The sequence below is a fragment of the Amblyomma mixtum genome, chromosome 3, assembly GCF_055824585.1.
Source record: "Amblyomma mixtum isolate Tamu chromosome 3, ASM5582458v1, whole genome shotgun sequence".
Classification (NCBI taxonomy): Eukaryota; Metazoa; Arthropoda; class Arachnida; order Ixodida; family Ixodidae; genus Amblyomma; species Amblyomma mixtum.
The window spans coordinates 100010327-100027612 of NC_143014.1; the positions used below are offsets into that span (position 1 = coordinate 100010327).

The 17286-nt window shown below is 44.1% G+C and overlaps 1 protein-coding gene across 3 annotated transcripts; it reads right to left on the reverse strand.

Annotated features, from left to right (window-relative positions):
* Nucleotides 1–2206: 2206 nt before the first annotated feature.
* Nucleotides 2207–16915, reverse strand: CIAPIN1 (cytokine induced apoptosis inhibitor 1). 3 transcript variants are annotated; one of them, XM_089580414.1, is made up of 8 exons: nt 16782–16915; nt 16405–16560; nt 12462–12596; nt 11305–11372; nt 9703–9820; nt 8142–8264; nt 7052–7164; nt 2207–6853 (listed from the first exon to the last, which is right to left on the reverse strand). In XM_089580414.1, the coding sequence occupies exons 2-8, from the start codon at nt 16556–16558 to the stop codon at nt 6713–6715; spliced, it is 852 nt and encodes a 283-aa protein (XP_089436540.1). In that variant the 5' UTR covers nt 16559–16560; nt 16782–16915; the 3' UTR covers nt 2207–6712. The 3 variants fall into 3 exon arrangements, with proteins under 3 accessions (XP_089436540.1, XP_089436538.1, XP_089436539.1); XM_089580412.1 differs by having other exon boundaries at nt 7052–7167; XM_089580413.1 differs by having other exon boundaries at nt 7052–7167; nt 16405–16580; nt 16782–16892.
* Between the last annotated feature and the right edge of the window lie 371 nt (nt 16916–17286).

The following is a 17286-nucleotide window of genomic DNA, read 5'->3' on the forward strand; positions in this document are numbered from 1 at the left end:
AACTTTACATGTCTCCGTAATCTTTCACTGGCTGATCAATTTACGGGAAAATGACCAACCATTGTTGGTCCCGTTAGCAATTCTTTTTTTAAGGAAAAACAAAGCACTATTTCTGTCACACTAAAAGTTCACTCCTTCATCTAATATAAAAGGTGAAAATAAACATTCTGGCTAAAAAAACTGTCACCAGCAGAAACTACATTCTTTGGTGTTACTGCCAGCTAAAAAGACAATTATAGGCACGGTTATTCCCTCTGCTGAGAAACCAGAGATAAGAAACATTCAATACCACAAGAGTGAACCTTATCAAAGCTGCACATATATGTGCCGTCAAAAGTAAATGGAAGGCGATTTTGTCAAAAATATGTAATTTCTTTAAATCTAAAGCATAATGGTCAATGTTTGTTGGTGCACAGTGCAGTTCACAAAATCACAATTAGGCTGCACATGTGTATTCAAGGATGCATGAATTGGGTGGGCAATGATTAAATTTTTTCGTTAATATTACCTTCCATTTACTTTTGACGGCACCTGTACTGCTGAGTGCCAGCAAACTTGCTCAAGAGCATCCAACCAGTACCGCTTGTGCGTGCATAATTTTATGTGCCGTTTATGCACTGGAACTGCCACAGTGGCAACGTTCACACAGAAATGAATTCCCTGGCTTATTCTTTGGCATGCTACAACTTTTAATAAATTCTCATGTACACTTAAAAATGTTAAAGAAAAACCCTCAAATACTTGAGCAAGTCTCGCCAACCTGTGACTGCTGGGTCTGTAGCAAGAAAGCAACATCAGTAGCCATAATTTAGAAGGCTGTGACAACAAAACAGCAATCATAATTTTGGGGAGCTATGCAATAACATTGTATAGTATGCATGTTTTATGACAAAAAAGAAAAAAAACCTAAGCAAATAAAGATGGCTTGTTTACGGCTAATATGAATTTGCTGCTGCATATGTGCAGCTTAACGTCTCAAAGCTGCATGAGACTACGAGAGACGTTATAGAGGAGGACCCGATGGAAATGACTCGTGAGATGTTACTCAAGCCCAAACATCTTTAACCCCCTTGGGCACATTTTTTTTTCCAGAAATGGTGTCCTTCTCTATAAATTAATGGTCATTCAGTATCTGCGCCCCTATCTGTCCGCAAACCAAAAAAATTTGGGGGACACACAAGCTCCGCTGGAAGGGTATGATGTGATGGCATTAACTGGTCCCTTCAGCGGCCTGCGGTGCTCTTTGCATATCACTTTGCAGACATGGACACTACTTCTTGATGCAGGTTCCGCACTTTATAGACTTTATACTACATGCGCGCCATCGGTTGGGGCAGCGGCATACATCAGCATGCGGGGGTTTTCCAGTGGCCACGCCAAGCAAAGACGGTATGAAATGCCAGCATGCACTTTGCTACTCACTTAATTACCACTTACATAATTAGAACCTCTCTATTTACACTCATACTCATTAGCATACAGTCATAAGATACTATTTTACATGAAATACCACATGACATACATATAGATCTTTGTACCCACTCCAGATAAGCATGCCTACATTTATGAAGTTACATCATTTGACACATGCGGTGACCTTTAATTCACATTACATGTCATGTTTTTCAATCACTTTCATTCCACAGATCCATGTGTTATGTGGGTCGGTGCAACGACACCACTCTTCTGCTGAAAGGGAGCCTTAATGCCATTGCGTTAAAATGCTTTGGACGAGCCCTACTCGCCTTAAACTGGACACCACGCTGTGCCAGAAAACACATGAAAAGTTGGATTCATCAAGAGCCAGAAATGACAGTCAGCTTATGACAAGCCAGGCTCATCCGAGTCTGCTAGGGGTTTAAAGACTCCAGATACGTAATAGTGTGTAGCCTTCTTTTACAACTGGTGCATTTCAAGTTTCCACAAATTGCACAACAAAAAGGGCACTTTGAACAGCATTACTAGGTGGTTGCTTTACCTGAATCAGCTTTCTGCTCCTGGCGACCAAATAACTTCCCATGTTTCTCATGATTCACTATGCTATATTTGTAATATTTATTTAAATACACATTGTCACATATGTAGTGTTTAACTGAACATGTGTCCTAACACGTTGCTTCATGTCTCTAAATGCACAGGATCCCATAGCACAGAGAATGAGGAAAGGTCAGATTTGAGACAAATATGATATACGGCAATGACAAACTGCACTTTTGCTCAGGCCTCAAGAGCTTAAGATGTGGTTAAGTTCGCACACCAAGAGTAAGAGCCAGAGCCTTTATTCAAAGGGTGTTCAAACACGCTGTGCTCCATTATTCAGTCAGTCCATTGTAATTCAACTGCACAAGAATGGCATGCTGAAAACAACCCTTTGGTGCCAAGTGCATGTCTGGCCTTGAGCTGCTTTGCGTGATTTGCAACTTTTGAGCAGTCTACTATAGTCAGATACAACTCAAGAACAAAGCAGCAGATGCCCTTCAAAGGAGGCTGTTACGTTGCAAGACACTGCTGGCCTGTGGGCCAGAGATCCGGAAACTGTTTGTGCTGTGTCGCATTCAGACCCATACTCGGCGTCGCAGAGTGCCGGACTCGTCGCGGACGCGGGTCTCATGCTCGGCGTTCGAAAACGCGAACGTAAAAGCCGAGGGACGCGAACACGTGGACACGGCGTTCGAGAGCGCGACCGTCAGCGCACAGGAACGCTTCCTTCCGAGAACGCACAGCTTGATTAAGTGGGCACGGTGTTCGAGGGAGTGGAGTGAACGCACGGGAGTCAACGAGGAGAGAGTCGTCCTCCAGCAGCGGAAGAGAGCAGCTGCTCGGGGAGCCAGTCTGCGCCTTCCAAGGGCCTGGGGCCTCTTTTCTTTTGGGTCAAATTCTTCTAATAAGACCCATTTCCTAGTCTTCACCGAGTCCACAGCCCGTACCTCGCAACAAACTGGTTGGCAGCGGCGGGATAAGGACAAGGCTGGTGGACAGCTGCTGACGAGAGAGCGTCTTCGAGGATCTGGGATCAACGGAGCTCCGCTACGTGGCTCAGGGAGTCACCGTCGCAACGCAGCATGAAGGCCAGGCAAGAAGAAAGTTGCTCAAAGGAAACCTCGACGATCTGGGATCGCCGGACTTGCTGCATGGTGTAGCTTCTTTGGCGGCGGGGTAAGGACAAGGCTGGTGCACAACTGCTAACGAGAGAGCGTCTTCGAAGATCCGGGATCAACGGAGTTCCGCTATGTGGCTCAGGGAGTCACCTTTGTCGCAGTGCAGTGTGTGGGCCAGGCGTGAATACAACCGCTCAAGGACAATCACGACGATCTGGGATCGGCGGACTTGGCAGTTCCTGACTTCGGAAGTCACGGTGGCCATCGAGGGCTCCTGGTTGGGTGAGTGCCGAAGCGACTACGTATTGCCAGAGGATTTAGAACTGGGTTCTAACTGAGCAATCGACTGCATTTATTCACCACAGGGTGTGTGATTAGTTAGCAGATTTTGTAGTCGGCTCTCGCCAACCATGGATATTAAGAACTTGAGTAAAGACGAATTGCTGCTGTTGGCAGCTGAACTTGGTTTAGAAGTAAACCAACGTACGCGGAAGCCAGAGATTCGCCATAAAATTGAAGAGAGGGAGTTTGAAGAGGACGAGATAACGGAGGCTTGGGAAAAGATATGCCGAGTGCAGAAGGAAAATGAACGGAAAAGAATAGAAGAGCAACGGGTAGCGGCAGAGCAAGAGAAGCGGGAAACAGAGGAACAGGAGCAGGAGTTGAAAAGATTGCAGCTTGAAATTGAGATGCTCCGAGAAGCACTCAGGAATGAAGGATGCGTAACTTCAGCCAAAGTGGAGAAGGAGAAGGCTGACGAGCGAGAAAGGCAGAAAGAGAAAGAAAAGAAACAGGCGGAATTGGAAGCAGAGAGAGAGAACAAAAGAATTGAGCTTGAAATCGAGAAGGCAAGGCTCGAACGCGCAAGGTTAGAATGGGGTGAAAGTGCCGTCACACCTCAGGGAGGTAATGTTAAGATGACGAACTTGCTTCAGCCGTTCAAAGTAGGCGATGACATTGCTCTCTACATCGTCAATTTCGAAAGGATGTGCGAGAGACAGTCCATTAGCCGCGACATATGGTCAGAAAAGTTGATGGCGTTGCTCCCGGGAGAAGCTTCACAGGTTGTGGCTCACTTGAGTTCTAGTGAAGCGGGTAACTATGATCTGGTGAAATCAAGCCTGCTCGCGAAGTACATGATCTCAACAGAAGAGTTCAGGTGGAGATTTCGGACATCCAGAAAAAAGCAGAATGAAAGCTTTCTGGAATTTGCGTGCACTTTAAACGACAACCTGACGCAGTGGGTAAAAGGCTCAAAGGCAGGGGACGATTTCAAAAAGCTTAAAGGAAAGGAACGCCAGACCGTGGTCGAGTTGGATAAGCGTGATGCCACAAGAAAGAAGTTTGTTCGGGCGTCCAAGTGGCACGTGCGTGAAAAAGAAGTAGATGCGCCTCAATCTATAAGTTCCGAAAGTGAAACGGAGGGTAGCCTTGAGAAGTGTGCACAAAACAGTGCAGAACGGTCCCACCGCAGGGTGGATGGCAAAGATGAGCTAGGCGAGCTCAAAGGCAGTCAAGCAGACGCGCAAACGCAAAAGGACAATCCTCAGAGGTACGACTCGCATAACGCAGAGGCAGTGAAACGTCCGGCGGTCATTTGCGTGGAGTTAGTGCGTAGCTGCGACGCCAGCGAGATAGTTGCTCGTCAACCCGGAGAGAAGTGTACCCTTAGTGAGTGTGGGACGATCACCCGGAAAAGAGGACGTCGAAAGCTACCACAGCAAGTTTGTGGCGCCAGGCTACAGGAAAAGGCACGGGGAACTCGTTTGCCTCTGCCGTGTCAGCAGACGGGTCAGAAGGGGAATAGTGCAGCCGGCTCAAAGTGTGAAGGGGGGACAGGCAATCGTATTGCTCGCAGACCATTGTTGTATAATAGGGTTCGGCACCGCATGCGCTACCGAGGCTTTCACAGTATCTGGACAGGGCACAGAGACGAAGACAGTGGTCAAGGAATGTCCAACGCTAGCGGTGAGTTCGTTCGTCGCGCTTCCGCAGCTGAATTGGTCAGACGGACGTGATCTCGAAGGGCACGGCTGAAATGTTAATCCCTGAGCACAATAGAGGAGGTACTTGTGCTTATCGTTTTCTTTTGTGACCCCTTTGAAATAGTTCGTTCCATTACTTGACACCGCGATGACAGGGCACAGCGCAAAGTAAATTTAGTCCAAGTTGCTAGAGTACAAATTCGACTTCAGAACCGAAATGCGGACGGTCTGAGTAGAGGATTCGAAGCTACGAGAAAATGAGATGGCGCTCTCTGCGTTGTTTTCGTTGTTGTGTGTTTTTGCCATGTGTTGACGTGAGCCGAATACTTGATTAGCAAAAACAAGCAGGGAGAGTTTTTCTGGCAATCGCCGTCTGGCAGTCGTTCGTCGCTTGGGCACCGTCAGCCAGGGGTTACCGCGAACATGTGTGTGTGTGTGTGTGTGTGTGTGTGTGTGTGTGTGTGTGTGTGTGTGTGTGTGTGTGTGTGTGTGTGTGTGTGTGTGCGCATACACAAAGTGAACGCATGCATTTGCCCTGTTGGTGTCCTGAGCGTCTTCTCCCGACCCTGCATCTGCGGACGCAGCCTCGGCGAAGGACTTCATCGGGGGGAGGAGTTTGTTACGTTGCAAGACACTGCTTGCCTGTGGGCCAGAGATCCGGAAACTGTTTGTGCTGTGTTGCGTTCCGACCCATACTCGGCGTCGCAGAGTGCCGGCCTCATCGCGGACGCGGGTTTCATGCTCGGCGTTCGAAAACGCGAACGTAAAAGCCAAGGGACGCGAACACGTGGACACGGCGTTCGAGAGCGCGACCGTCAGCGCACAGGAACGCTTCCTTCCGAGAACGCGCAGCTTGATCACGTGGGCACGGTGTTCGAGGGAGCGGAGTGAACGCACGGGAGTCAACGAGGAGAGAGTCGTCCTCCAGCAGCGGAAGAGAGCAGCTGCTCGGGGAGCCAGTCTGCACCTTCCAAGGGCCTGGGGCCTCTTTTCTTTTGGGTCAAATTCTTCTAATAAAGACCCATTTCCTAGTCTTCACCGAGTCCACAGCCCGTACCTCGCAACAAGGCTCTCCAGCCAAAGGTGTCGATCGATTCTGATGGTGTTGAGGTTAATCTTGTACGTGCTAGGGCAAAATCACAGGGTGTGGCAGATGAAAGGGGATCAACCATGGTGTTGTGAAACTCGATGAATGCCACTGGTTGGAGGACCTCCTTTTTATGGGCATCTGCTATTTCGTTCTTGAGCTGTATCCAATTATAGTAAACACATGCACATATTTAGTACCCTTCACTGTCAGTGGCACATACTGTCACATAAACTTCCCGAACTTACATTGCAGACGGTGAGCACTATAGCGAGCAGCCCTCATTTTAATCATGGCCTTCAAATTTTAGCCGCTTCCTTGCCTTGACTTTATTCCATTTTTTAAAGCTGCACTTTTTCACTTGCCACAATAATGCTAGCTAGACAGCTGCTTTGCTCACAGCAATTTTCGAACCTAAGAGATAAAGGTTGACACTGTTGAACCACACAATTGTGAACTGGAGCCATAATCGCACAATTGAGATGCCAGCGCAGCTTTAGCTTTGTTGGCAATGTTCTATGGTGGGCATCATAGTCGATCTTCTATCTAAGCTGAATTTTCTTCAACTGTTCCGAGTCAACTGCCAGTTGGTCTTCGGTGAGGACGATTTTTTCACCAGGCTTGAATGCAGGTAAACCTCGGTAAGGACAACTGGCACAACGAAAGGCATCGCCCAGGTAGCACTAAAAGAAAAAATTGGAATAAATATGTTAGAATATGGTACTGAACAATGTTTTTGTGTGCTACAAAAATAAAGTATGCATTCCAGATACTGTCGGTTCGCATGCAATATATACCTAGTTAAATTTCCAACATCTTGCTATATCAGAAATTTTAACTGGTCACTAAATTGCTGCCATGCAACTTCTCGCTCAACTTACATTTCCACAAGAAGACTTGGGCTGTTGAATGGCAGCTGCTTCACGGTCAAGTTCTTCTGCAAGACCACACGTGCAGTTTCTGCAAGCACGACGCTTCTTCTCACCACCACATGCTGCTGTGGAACCACAGAAAAAAAGAAAATATATTTCTTTTTAGCTCGCATAAAAATTTGTATATTGCACGGGCTTAGATTGACTCTATTCCTTAGCACATTCACTGTAGCAGCAATTTTTCAGCCTATAATCCTTGTGCGTTGTGGCCCACTGATCGGCTACCCTTAAATTTTTTTGGGAGCTGCGTGACCCATCAGTAAGCATTCAGCGAAGTCAACTTATTGGAACCGACAACAGATGGCAATAGCAGCCTGGCATGTGCGTTTTCCGCAGGCTCTGCAAAAAATCTGAGCTATCCCATGGCTTCACAGCACCGTTCAGTAATCGTGCCACACAGAGGATTAGTCACATGACCTACCGGTGACCAATATTAAATAAATTGCAGCTTCCCCTCTTGAGGTACTTGGAGGAGGATAAAATAAAAATATAATAAAGACAAAAACACTGGGTGCATCTTCACCACACAAAGTGTTTAACCAGAATAATATAATGCCAAAATATGAGCCCATGGCTTACACGACATTTGGCCTGTCTGCTAAAGGGGACCGACCTCCCTGTGCATGCAAGAGTCATTATGCCCACTTTTGTCCACCTGACCAAGAGCCAGATACCACTGAACACCCTGGTGTGAAACATATGCATCAAATTTGGAGTGGTTTGATGCAGCTGCCAATTTATGATGTCATGTACAGGTTCCCCCCCCCCCCCCCCCCCCCCCACACACACACACACACACACATTTTTCAGAAGCTGAAGTCTTTTCTGTAATGCAAAGGTTTCGGGCCACTGAAGAGAGAAAAAGACAATGCAACAAAGGATTTTGTAATACTTTTGAAAACTGTGAGGAATGCTAGGCTTTATGTGTAAGCTCTCAAAAGAAATAATTTTTTCAGAAATGGGTGAAGCATTACTACCCTTGCTTGCCTATCTTTACTTCAAGCTTAAATTTATTTGCATAAGTATAGTATGTACTTACCCTTGAGTGCACTAGGGTCTGGTTTCTTGAAGTCCTCCTCTGTAATCAGCTGGTCTGGATCTACAAGCTCTACATCACCATCAAGCATGTCTTGTGCTGATAGTGACCAAATCTTTCCTACATCTACCAGTGAAAAAATGAAGGTGGGCATAAACCACACAGGTGAGATTTGCAGATGTTTTATCATCCTAACACAAGTGATTAGTGACTTAATTAAAATGTCAAGTAAGCAGCACTTAGCCAAAACAGGAACTAGAGCCTCAAGAAAGTAGACATAGTAGTTCACATCACAGTAGTGAAAAAAATAGGATACAGACAAATAGACGATAGACATGGACAAGTGCTAGGCCTTTTGGACTTTTTTTCCTAAAAAAAAATAAAAGCCACAATGACTGTGCCAGATGACAAGCACTAGCTACGTAATGAAAGGGTCTCTATACCAATATTCACCTTGTTCTCACCATATGTAGAGTGTTAAACTCAGCTTTCATAAGGTAGAAAAGGCCAAAAGGTTAAATATAGGTGTCGCCATCGTCAACCAATCTTTAAACATCAGTGTTCAATAGTTTTTTTGAGCATGGATCCAAGAGGCTAGGCGACAATGCCATTCACTTTTAAAAAGCTGACCATGGAGTCCTTTTCGGTTAGACATTGTAAGTTTGGACTAAATGGTGCAAAATTTTTTAATGCGATTTTCTAAGCAATAATTGCTTCTTTGCAGCCAGACAGATATGAACATACCCAGAAAGAGCCACAGAATGGATTTTTACTAAGAAGAAAAAAAAAAACTGGATGAAGTTGTCCGCAATGCCCCTTTAAGAAAAATATGGGGGTTTAACGTCCCAAAGGCGACTCAGGCCATGAGGGATGCTGTAGTGAAGGCCTCTGGAAATTTCGACCACTTGGGGTTCTTTAATGTGCACTGGCAGCACACAGTACAAGGGCCTCTAGCATTTTGCCTCCAGTTAATGTAAGCAGCCAGTGCTGGTTTTACACGTAAAAGTACATTAACTCACTGTAAGAAAAATAAGTGAATGTACTTTTACACGTAAAACCAACACTGGTCTGCGAGACATGCCACAGAGAGGGCTCCAGATATGATTTGACTACACGTGGTTAATCTACACTGAAATCTCTGTAAATAGGCACTCGTGCATCTTGCCTCCACTGAAATGTGGCCACTGCTCCCCAGATTGAATTTGCAAACGTGTGCTCACCAGCCAAACAGCACAGCCACTCAAACAACACAGCGGGCTTATTTTATGGAAACCTTTTGCCTACACAAACACTGCTCTAGCAAGTACACATTTCTGAAATGTACTTTCACAGAAAGTTTACAGGTTGAAGGAAGTGGGAATTTCCACAACAGCTGCTGCGAGCATTTTATTTAAAAAAATATCTGATGTACAAGAGCTTATAGTTAAGTGTAGTCATTATTATGAACACATGTAGAGAAGTAGACACTAAAGTTTCAAAAAGAGCACAATAAAGGTTTAAATGGCTAACCAAACTGCTTTACCACCCCTACTCTGAGTATTACTTAATTTAAATATCATACTACCTGTAGAAGGCTCCTGGCTCCCAGTAGTAGCCCCAGCAAATGGGAGCTTCGAGGAAGAACCAATCTCGTAGCTTGGCTTTGAACAGGTTATTTCCACACTATCTCCATCACTGATGTTCTGCAGATGTTTTGAAAGAAAAAAGCTTACAATGTGGCAACTGTTCCAGCTCTAGCGCCATCCAAGACGCAAATGACACTAAGCTGTGCAGTAACCAGAACATGGCATTATCTGCAATCAACATTATAGTCCCTTCCACTGGCGATACTTGCAAGTGTACAGCTGTGGAAAAAAAGGGTGCAGGAAAAACTCTTACCTAAACTGCCTACAGCACAAATTCATTTCAAAGCGCATAAACAACTGAAATAATAAGCGATAAGTCTGGCCTCTACAAATATACAGCACAAGGTCCGAAAACCAAAGGTGCAACAGGATTTTAAAATGGAGATGCATATTCACTTAGCGCGTGAAAGAATTATAGCAATATGCAGCCTCAGCTAGGTCAAATGAAAGCCCACAGTAAACAAGTTACAGATGTAAGAACATCGCCTAACAGCCAAAACTGAACTGCATAATGCTGTGCCACAAGTGCGTTGGCAGTAAGAGAAATGAAATATTTTGCTTTTATAGAAAACTCCTCTGCAGAGATGCCTTGTTTTCAGATTTAATGTTGGAAAATATGATCATGTTGTCAATTTCGACCATGTACCAACTCACAAAATGAGCGCACTTTTTTTTCCAAAAAAACCTCTAAAAATGCGGGGTGTACTCATTACATGGGGCGAAATAATCAGAAAAACTGCATTAAAACTGTGCAGAGGTGTTTCATGGCTCAATTTTGCTATGGCTCAATTTTGCTCATGCAAATGCCTGCCTAGCTCAAGCGTTGAAAATGGTAACTCAATGGCTAAAGAAAGAAACTAAGGGACATCACTAAAACACTACATAAAGCCCCATGGAGTAACCACACCATCCTACTTGACACTACCAAACACATTACTAAATTGCTATTTCTCTGTGGGCAAACCTGGACAGCGATGTATTAGACTAAAGGTTTGGTTATGGTGTTTAACATCCCAAAGCGACTCGGGCTATGAGGGACGTCATAGTGGAGGCCTCCGGATATTTTCAACCACCTGTAGCATGCACTGAAATCGCACGGTACAGGATCGATGATAGTAGCCGAGCAACATAAGCCACTGCTGCAGCGTGTACTAAAGACAACATATTGTTTTCATAAATGATATAAGCACAAATAATTTAACAGTTTAGACAAGCGAACTTAAAATATATTCCCAGGTACTAATGCACAAGACAAAGTACACACTCAGAACAATAGCTAAAATACTACTAGGCCGCCGCGGTGGCTCAGTGGCTATGGTGCTCGGCTTCTGGCCCGAAACACGCGGGTTCGATCCCGGCCGCGGCGGTTGAATTTCTTTGGAGGAGAAATTCGAGGCCCGTGTACTGTGCGATGTCAGTGCACGTTAAAGAACCCCAGGTGGTCGAAATTTCCGGAGCCCTCCACTACGGCGTCTCTCATAGCCTCAGTCGCTTTGGGACGTTAAACCGCATAAACCAACCAACCAGCTAAAATACTGTACCTGACAAATATCAACGAAGCCAGACAACTTCAAATTATAGACTAGGTTCCCAGGATCCAGGTCGGCTCCTGCATATGATCAGTTGCCATTTAGTACCACAAAGCGATCTGATCAGGCTACAAATAATGCAATAGTAGGTAACTATAGCTAAAGATAAACAGCCTAGTCTTTTTTAAACAGCAAAAATGTACAAACTTCCACTGTGTTACACAATAAATGCTCAAAAATTAAGCTGTCCATCAATGTAACCAGTTAATGCATGAGAAAAGCCAGATTGTTATGAACTTGAATCATTTGAGTGTGAACTCTATCGGACATGCGGCTTAATGAGTGGACATAAGCACTAGCTTAGTATCTTTACCTTCATAATAACCCTCACAAAATCTTTGAATTGCTGTACCTCTAGCCAACACACGCATAAACACAATACCATATGTAATACTTACCTCAATTGTTTTTTGTTATTAAAAAGAAGATTAACTAAAAAGAAAGTTCTTAAACATAAAAAACAACTAAAAAGAAAGCTATGAAAGGTTAGTTTGGTTGTTATGCAGTCAGTCACACTTAGACATAAAATACTTTCTGCGATTTGCCATCGATCTGTGGGTGTAGCCAAGTGCTTGAGGGCAATGCCAAACTTTTGCTTCAGTTACAGTAAGTGGACCATCATGCAGCACGAATAACTACGGCTTCTTTTTACTATACCACTAGCATTCCAAAAATTATGTAGTATGAATACCTGTATAATACAGCCACCACACAGAGCTGTAATATAATTGGGGACCTATTATACACTGCACACATATATATATAAAAAATAAAATAAAACCTGACACTCCATCACAGTGACAGGATAATCCAGTACACATCAAGCTAAGCTGCAGGGGTAAGATTATAAGGCATGTTTAATTAAATTACCATTGTTCCTTAATAAGCAATTAAGTAATCCTTGCCATGACCAAGCAAACCAGTACAAGCTTACTTCAGTGGTGCACCACACTCAGTGCATGAATGGAAAGTACAGTACCAGTGCTGCCATAAAGCAGAAGCCAGACAGCACTAGGGGCCTACGGAGCAGCAAAATTAGGTGAAGCGCAAAGTCAGCAATGCATTCTTGACTAGTTAAGCAATGTGGAAAACAATGCAATGTGAATTACCACTTAGCTTGACAAGAAGCTTTCCATTTGGCTTTAGTAAACCGATAATGTTAACGAGAGTGTCGGAGCTTGGTCGCATCTGTGGTGTAACAAAACCAAGCACTGTCGCATCAAAACTTGATCCTGGGTGTTTGGCTGAAAAAAAGAAAAGGCCTAGAGGTCACTTCTAACTACCAGTGAAAGGTGCAATGACAGAATCCACTGCAAAACGAGACTCTATGCTTCAGAAGTTAGTACAGTCATGGACACATTTTCATATGCTGTGCTAACTACTTGGCAAGCCCTTAGTTCGATTTGCCTCCTCCCTTCACACGAGTAATGCAAAGCCAACAGTGTGCCAAAAAACACTGCATAGCAGCTGATGCAGCACACTGACAGGAGGCTCTGTAGATGGGTGAACAAGAACAAATTTGTTTTATTTTCTCTCCACATGTGCTTTTCACTTTGTGCCGACATTATTTTCCTCCGGTTGCAAGCAGCATTGTACAAACCATGACACAACAGGAGAGCACAGCGCACACTTTTCGCCCAAGTGGAATAAAAATCTGAATCCTGATACTGCTGATTCTTTCTTGTGGTCATGCTCTAGTAACATAACTTCAAAATAACCTTACCATTCAGGAAAGTATTTTTAAACTCCTTTTGCAATACCTGAAGGTGTCTGAAAGGTCATCAATGCAGTTTGATTGCAGCAACGCCCCAAAGCCACGAGTACTAAAGGCAATTGCAGGAAACGCGCATGGCGTCCCCTCACCCTCCGGAGATCGTTTGTCCCCGCTGTTTACCCTACTGTTTGCCTCACTGTTTACCCTACTTTTACTACTTTGTCTTCTCAATTTCAAAAAAATTTCTTTTCAAAAGCTTCATCAGTCCTAGACACATAAATGTGACAAGCTGGCAAGATGCCAGTCCTCTGCCACCTCAAAAAGGACAAAGAAAAAATGCCCCTCCCTACCACCACCACCAACTCTTTCTTTCTTTCACACTAGGCATGTCAGAATGAGAACAATGGTGCCTCTCATGTTTCCAGCTGCTAATATAAGAAGCATCTTTATCCTGGTCCTGTGCTCTTTGGGGGTAGATATTATGTGTTCCATGTTTCCCATATCAGGCCTTAACCTCTTGAAATAGGGAGACAAAGTGGACTACCGTCCACTGTATTTTGTGGTAATGCTTGTAGAGTTTGCTACCCTGAAACAAAAGAAGGCTCAATGTATTTTCAGTGATGTCTTCAACAATTTGTATTCCACTAATGTCTACGACAGTTCTTGTTCCAAGATTTACTATTTGGTGAGCAGAAAACACATGTAATATTTATTTGCACTTTTTTTGTCCAATGTGTTGCGATCTCCCCATCCATGAGAAGTAGCCCCATTTTCTTCATGTGTAAGAAAGGTCCACTTTACAGAAATTAATTACAAAAGGAGTAAGTAACTTCCTTGTAAATTACTGTACAAAAGTTGTTACCATACTCATTATACCAAGGAATAAGTTAATTATGGTAAAACCATTTATGGTAAATGGTAAGTTATGGTAAAACCAACTGCAATATCATAACTGCCTCTTGACGTTAAAGGTCTATGATACCAAGAATGGCAATATAACTGCTATGTCGTTTGTTGTAATTTCAGCTCTTGAAGCAGGCTAGTTTAACTGTTGTTGAGAACTAACACTATGTATCAACGTTAGTATTGCAGTTTTTTTTCGTGCCTCACACGACCTAAAGCCCAACACAGCTACTGTTCGATTGATGAAACCAAAACAGCCTGAGAGAAGAAACCCAATTATAAATTATCTAGCAGTTGTAGATGAATACCACGCGGTGATCCATACATTATACTGTCTAACGCATCAATTCGTTGTCATATGCATCAAGACCAGCACCGTTTTTTCAGCAATGGAATTTATCGTCTGTCATCTTGTACTTACCGGGCATGCAGACGTTTTCTTTCTAACTGAAAGGGTGTTTGTAAACTGTAATTACATTAATCTGATTGCACACCATCATATTGCACTTGTATAATAACATGTATAAGATATTTCTTTCTTTCATGTAACAAATGCGGTACTGAAATTGCATTACAGCCAACCTGTAGGGTGGCGGGACCCTTGTCAAGCAGTGTGTACAGCTTTTTGTCCCCCCTCCTACCTTGAAAGGAAAATAAACTTGACTTGAAAGAAGAAAACATGCAACTAAAATTAGGTGTCTGTAGTCCTTTAAACCTATGAAACATCTTACATGAAATGAGTTCAAACAGGCCCCAAGACTATAACATGATAATAAATTGTTTATGAGGAATGAAAGGCACAGTAGCTGCGTCACTCTAGGTGGATACCTCAACTCTGCCACCAGGGAATGAAGGAGGGAGTGCCAGAGTGGAGGGCTGTGGATTAATTTTGACCATTTGGGGTTGAACCTAGCAATAATATGGCACAGCATACAGCCATTTTTTTGCATTTCATTTCCATCGAAACATGATCTGTTAAAATAAACAGTTATTTAGATAAGAATGGTAGAGCTTGTTGCACAATTAAATAAGCAGTGTAAAACAACTGCAACAAAAACCTCACAGGCAAAGTCACTGGAAATTCCACAGCAAACGGTTACTCGCACCTGCAATGTTTTTGTCACAGATCCCAAAACAATAGAAAGATAACTATGTGTCAAAAAAGTGCCATAATTTTGCCACCTACCACTGTAGCCAGATAGAAATAGGCGGGTTGCAGAAATGTGGAAGCCAGCTTCCCTGCACAAGTGAACTCCTTAGTGCAGCCAAGAAATCAGGTACAGCCCTGGTAATTTCTGCAGTCTGAGAAATGCCGCGAGTCTTCTTCACGCTCCTGCATTGTTCTGCCGTCGCGATTAAGGTATGAATCACAGTTCTCCAAAGCTACTTCTTCGCAACGGGGGATGAAACGCAGCCATGCCAAGGTTTCGGTTGCTCTGCAGCCAAAGCTAGGCAGGAAAGAGACGGAGACGCCTTTGTCCCCGTGCAGTGGGTGACCGTTGTCTGGGAATATAAGTGCATGCAGGGCATAAGGCTTACTATAGAAATCACTCCCAACTTCTGCCCACAGGAGAAGCCGTGCCGCCATAGTTAAGTGTTTTTGTGTCACAGGGAAGCTGACTTCTGTATTTCTGCAGCCCACCTATACATGCTCAAGTTACAAGTCTCCCGGAGCTGGTTCAAGCTTTATTAATACCCAATTGTCCGTTACTTTTTCCCAATTCAATAGACCGATGTACAAGGCTGATGGCTGAACATACCTTAACGTCTATTCAGGCCACACTGGAAGCAAAAATTTTGTTAATCTGGTATATTTCTTTGCCAAGCATGGCCACATCTGAGGCACAGTTACCAAATATCGTACACTCTCGCTTCCGTTCTCTCAAATACTTTGTGTGAATGCGACTGCTAGTTGAAAGTACACATAAAATGCGTTGATTTATCGTTCTAGCCACTGTGATCACAGCAACACATATTTTGTGCTCTGCTTGTAAAACGGAAACGGAGACCATAGAACACCTGGTTCTGAGGTGCGCAGAACTCCGCCCAGCCCTCCCAGAGGGGCAGCAACGACCATAGAGATAGCGCTGGGATTTACTGGGGAGGACGGGCGAGTGGATGGGAAAAGCGTGACATTGACGAAGGGGAGGTTGGAGGATTGGTGGCGGAAATCAAGGGAGGCGTGAATTTCGAGGGGAAAAGGATAGACAGATTAGATATTGTAAGAGCGAAAGGGAAAGAAAGGGAAAAGAAAATTAAATTAACAATGGGGGAAGTATAGGCTAGGTGGCGAAAGCTACCGCCCGGTACAAAGGGTAAAGCCATTATCATCCATCCAGGGCAGGTAACGTTAACTGTGTTGGGTTACGCACAGCACATATAACAAATAGTGGGCGCTAAATAGTAAAAAAGATGGAGCGTTACAGAGTACTTACACTCGGGCAATTTTTGTGCATTCTCGACTTGACAGAGGCTGGGATCTTGGATCAGAGACTGAATTTTCTCGACGACATCCTTGAGTCGCTCAGCAACGACCTGGCCCTCCCACAAAACCAAGACCCTGTCCCCTCTCTTCAAAACTTTGTCCATACCTGAAAGCACAACAACAACCCTGCTCGGTTTTAGTCGTTACTTTAATTATCAAATGTAAGCAAACTGCGCACTTTAAACAGGTGAACGATGCTTTGCGGATATGACCAGTTTCGATGCACTTTTGAAAGACATAATTGTTTTTTATAAGAACCTGGAGCCATTAATATATTTTTTCATGATGCAATTATTTCTTCAATTTCATGAACGGCGCAACACATACCTTCGGTAGAGTGAGCTACCTGCGTCAACCGAACACGCCTGGTTCAGCGCCTGCCTAGCGCAATCACAACCGCGGCCATTACCGCAGCACAAGGAAAACACGTACGGCCACGGCTAGCCACGGCTTAAGATTGAATCGACTTGGATTAAAATATTTACAGTTTTACTTCTTGTATAATAGATTAAAATTTGTGTTAAAACAGCACAAATATAGTTTTTTATTTGTACAAGGGTCAAAAAATGTCCCGGAATTTTAATGCAACCAATTTTACTATTTTAACGATGACGATAATGACCTGCACCCATGGAGAAAAAAAGAACTGAGGATGGAGCGTGATTCCAAGCGGCCAGCTTTCGCATTCGCAAGCCAAGTGCTTGTGAATGCCGCTTCCTCCTCCGTATTAAGCATGAAATGCTTTTAGCTCCCGTTGTCGGCAGTGTGGTGACGTCACGCCGAGACCGAGGGCCCGATTCTCGATATTCGCCAATCCGCCATGAGCGGGGCG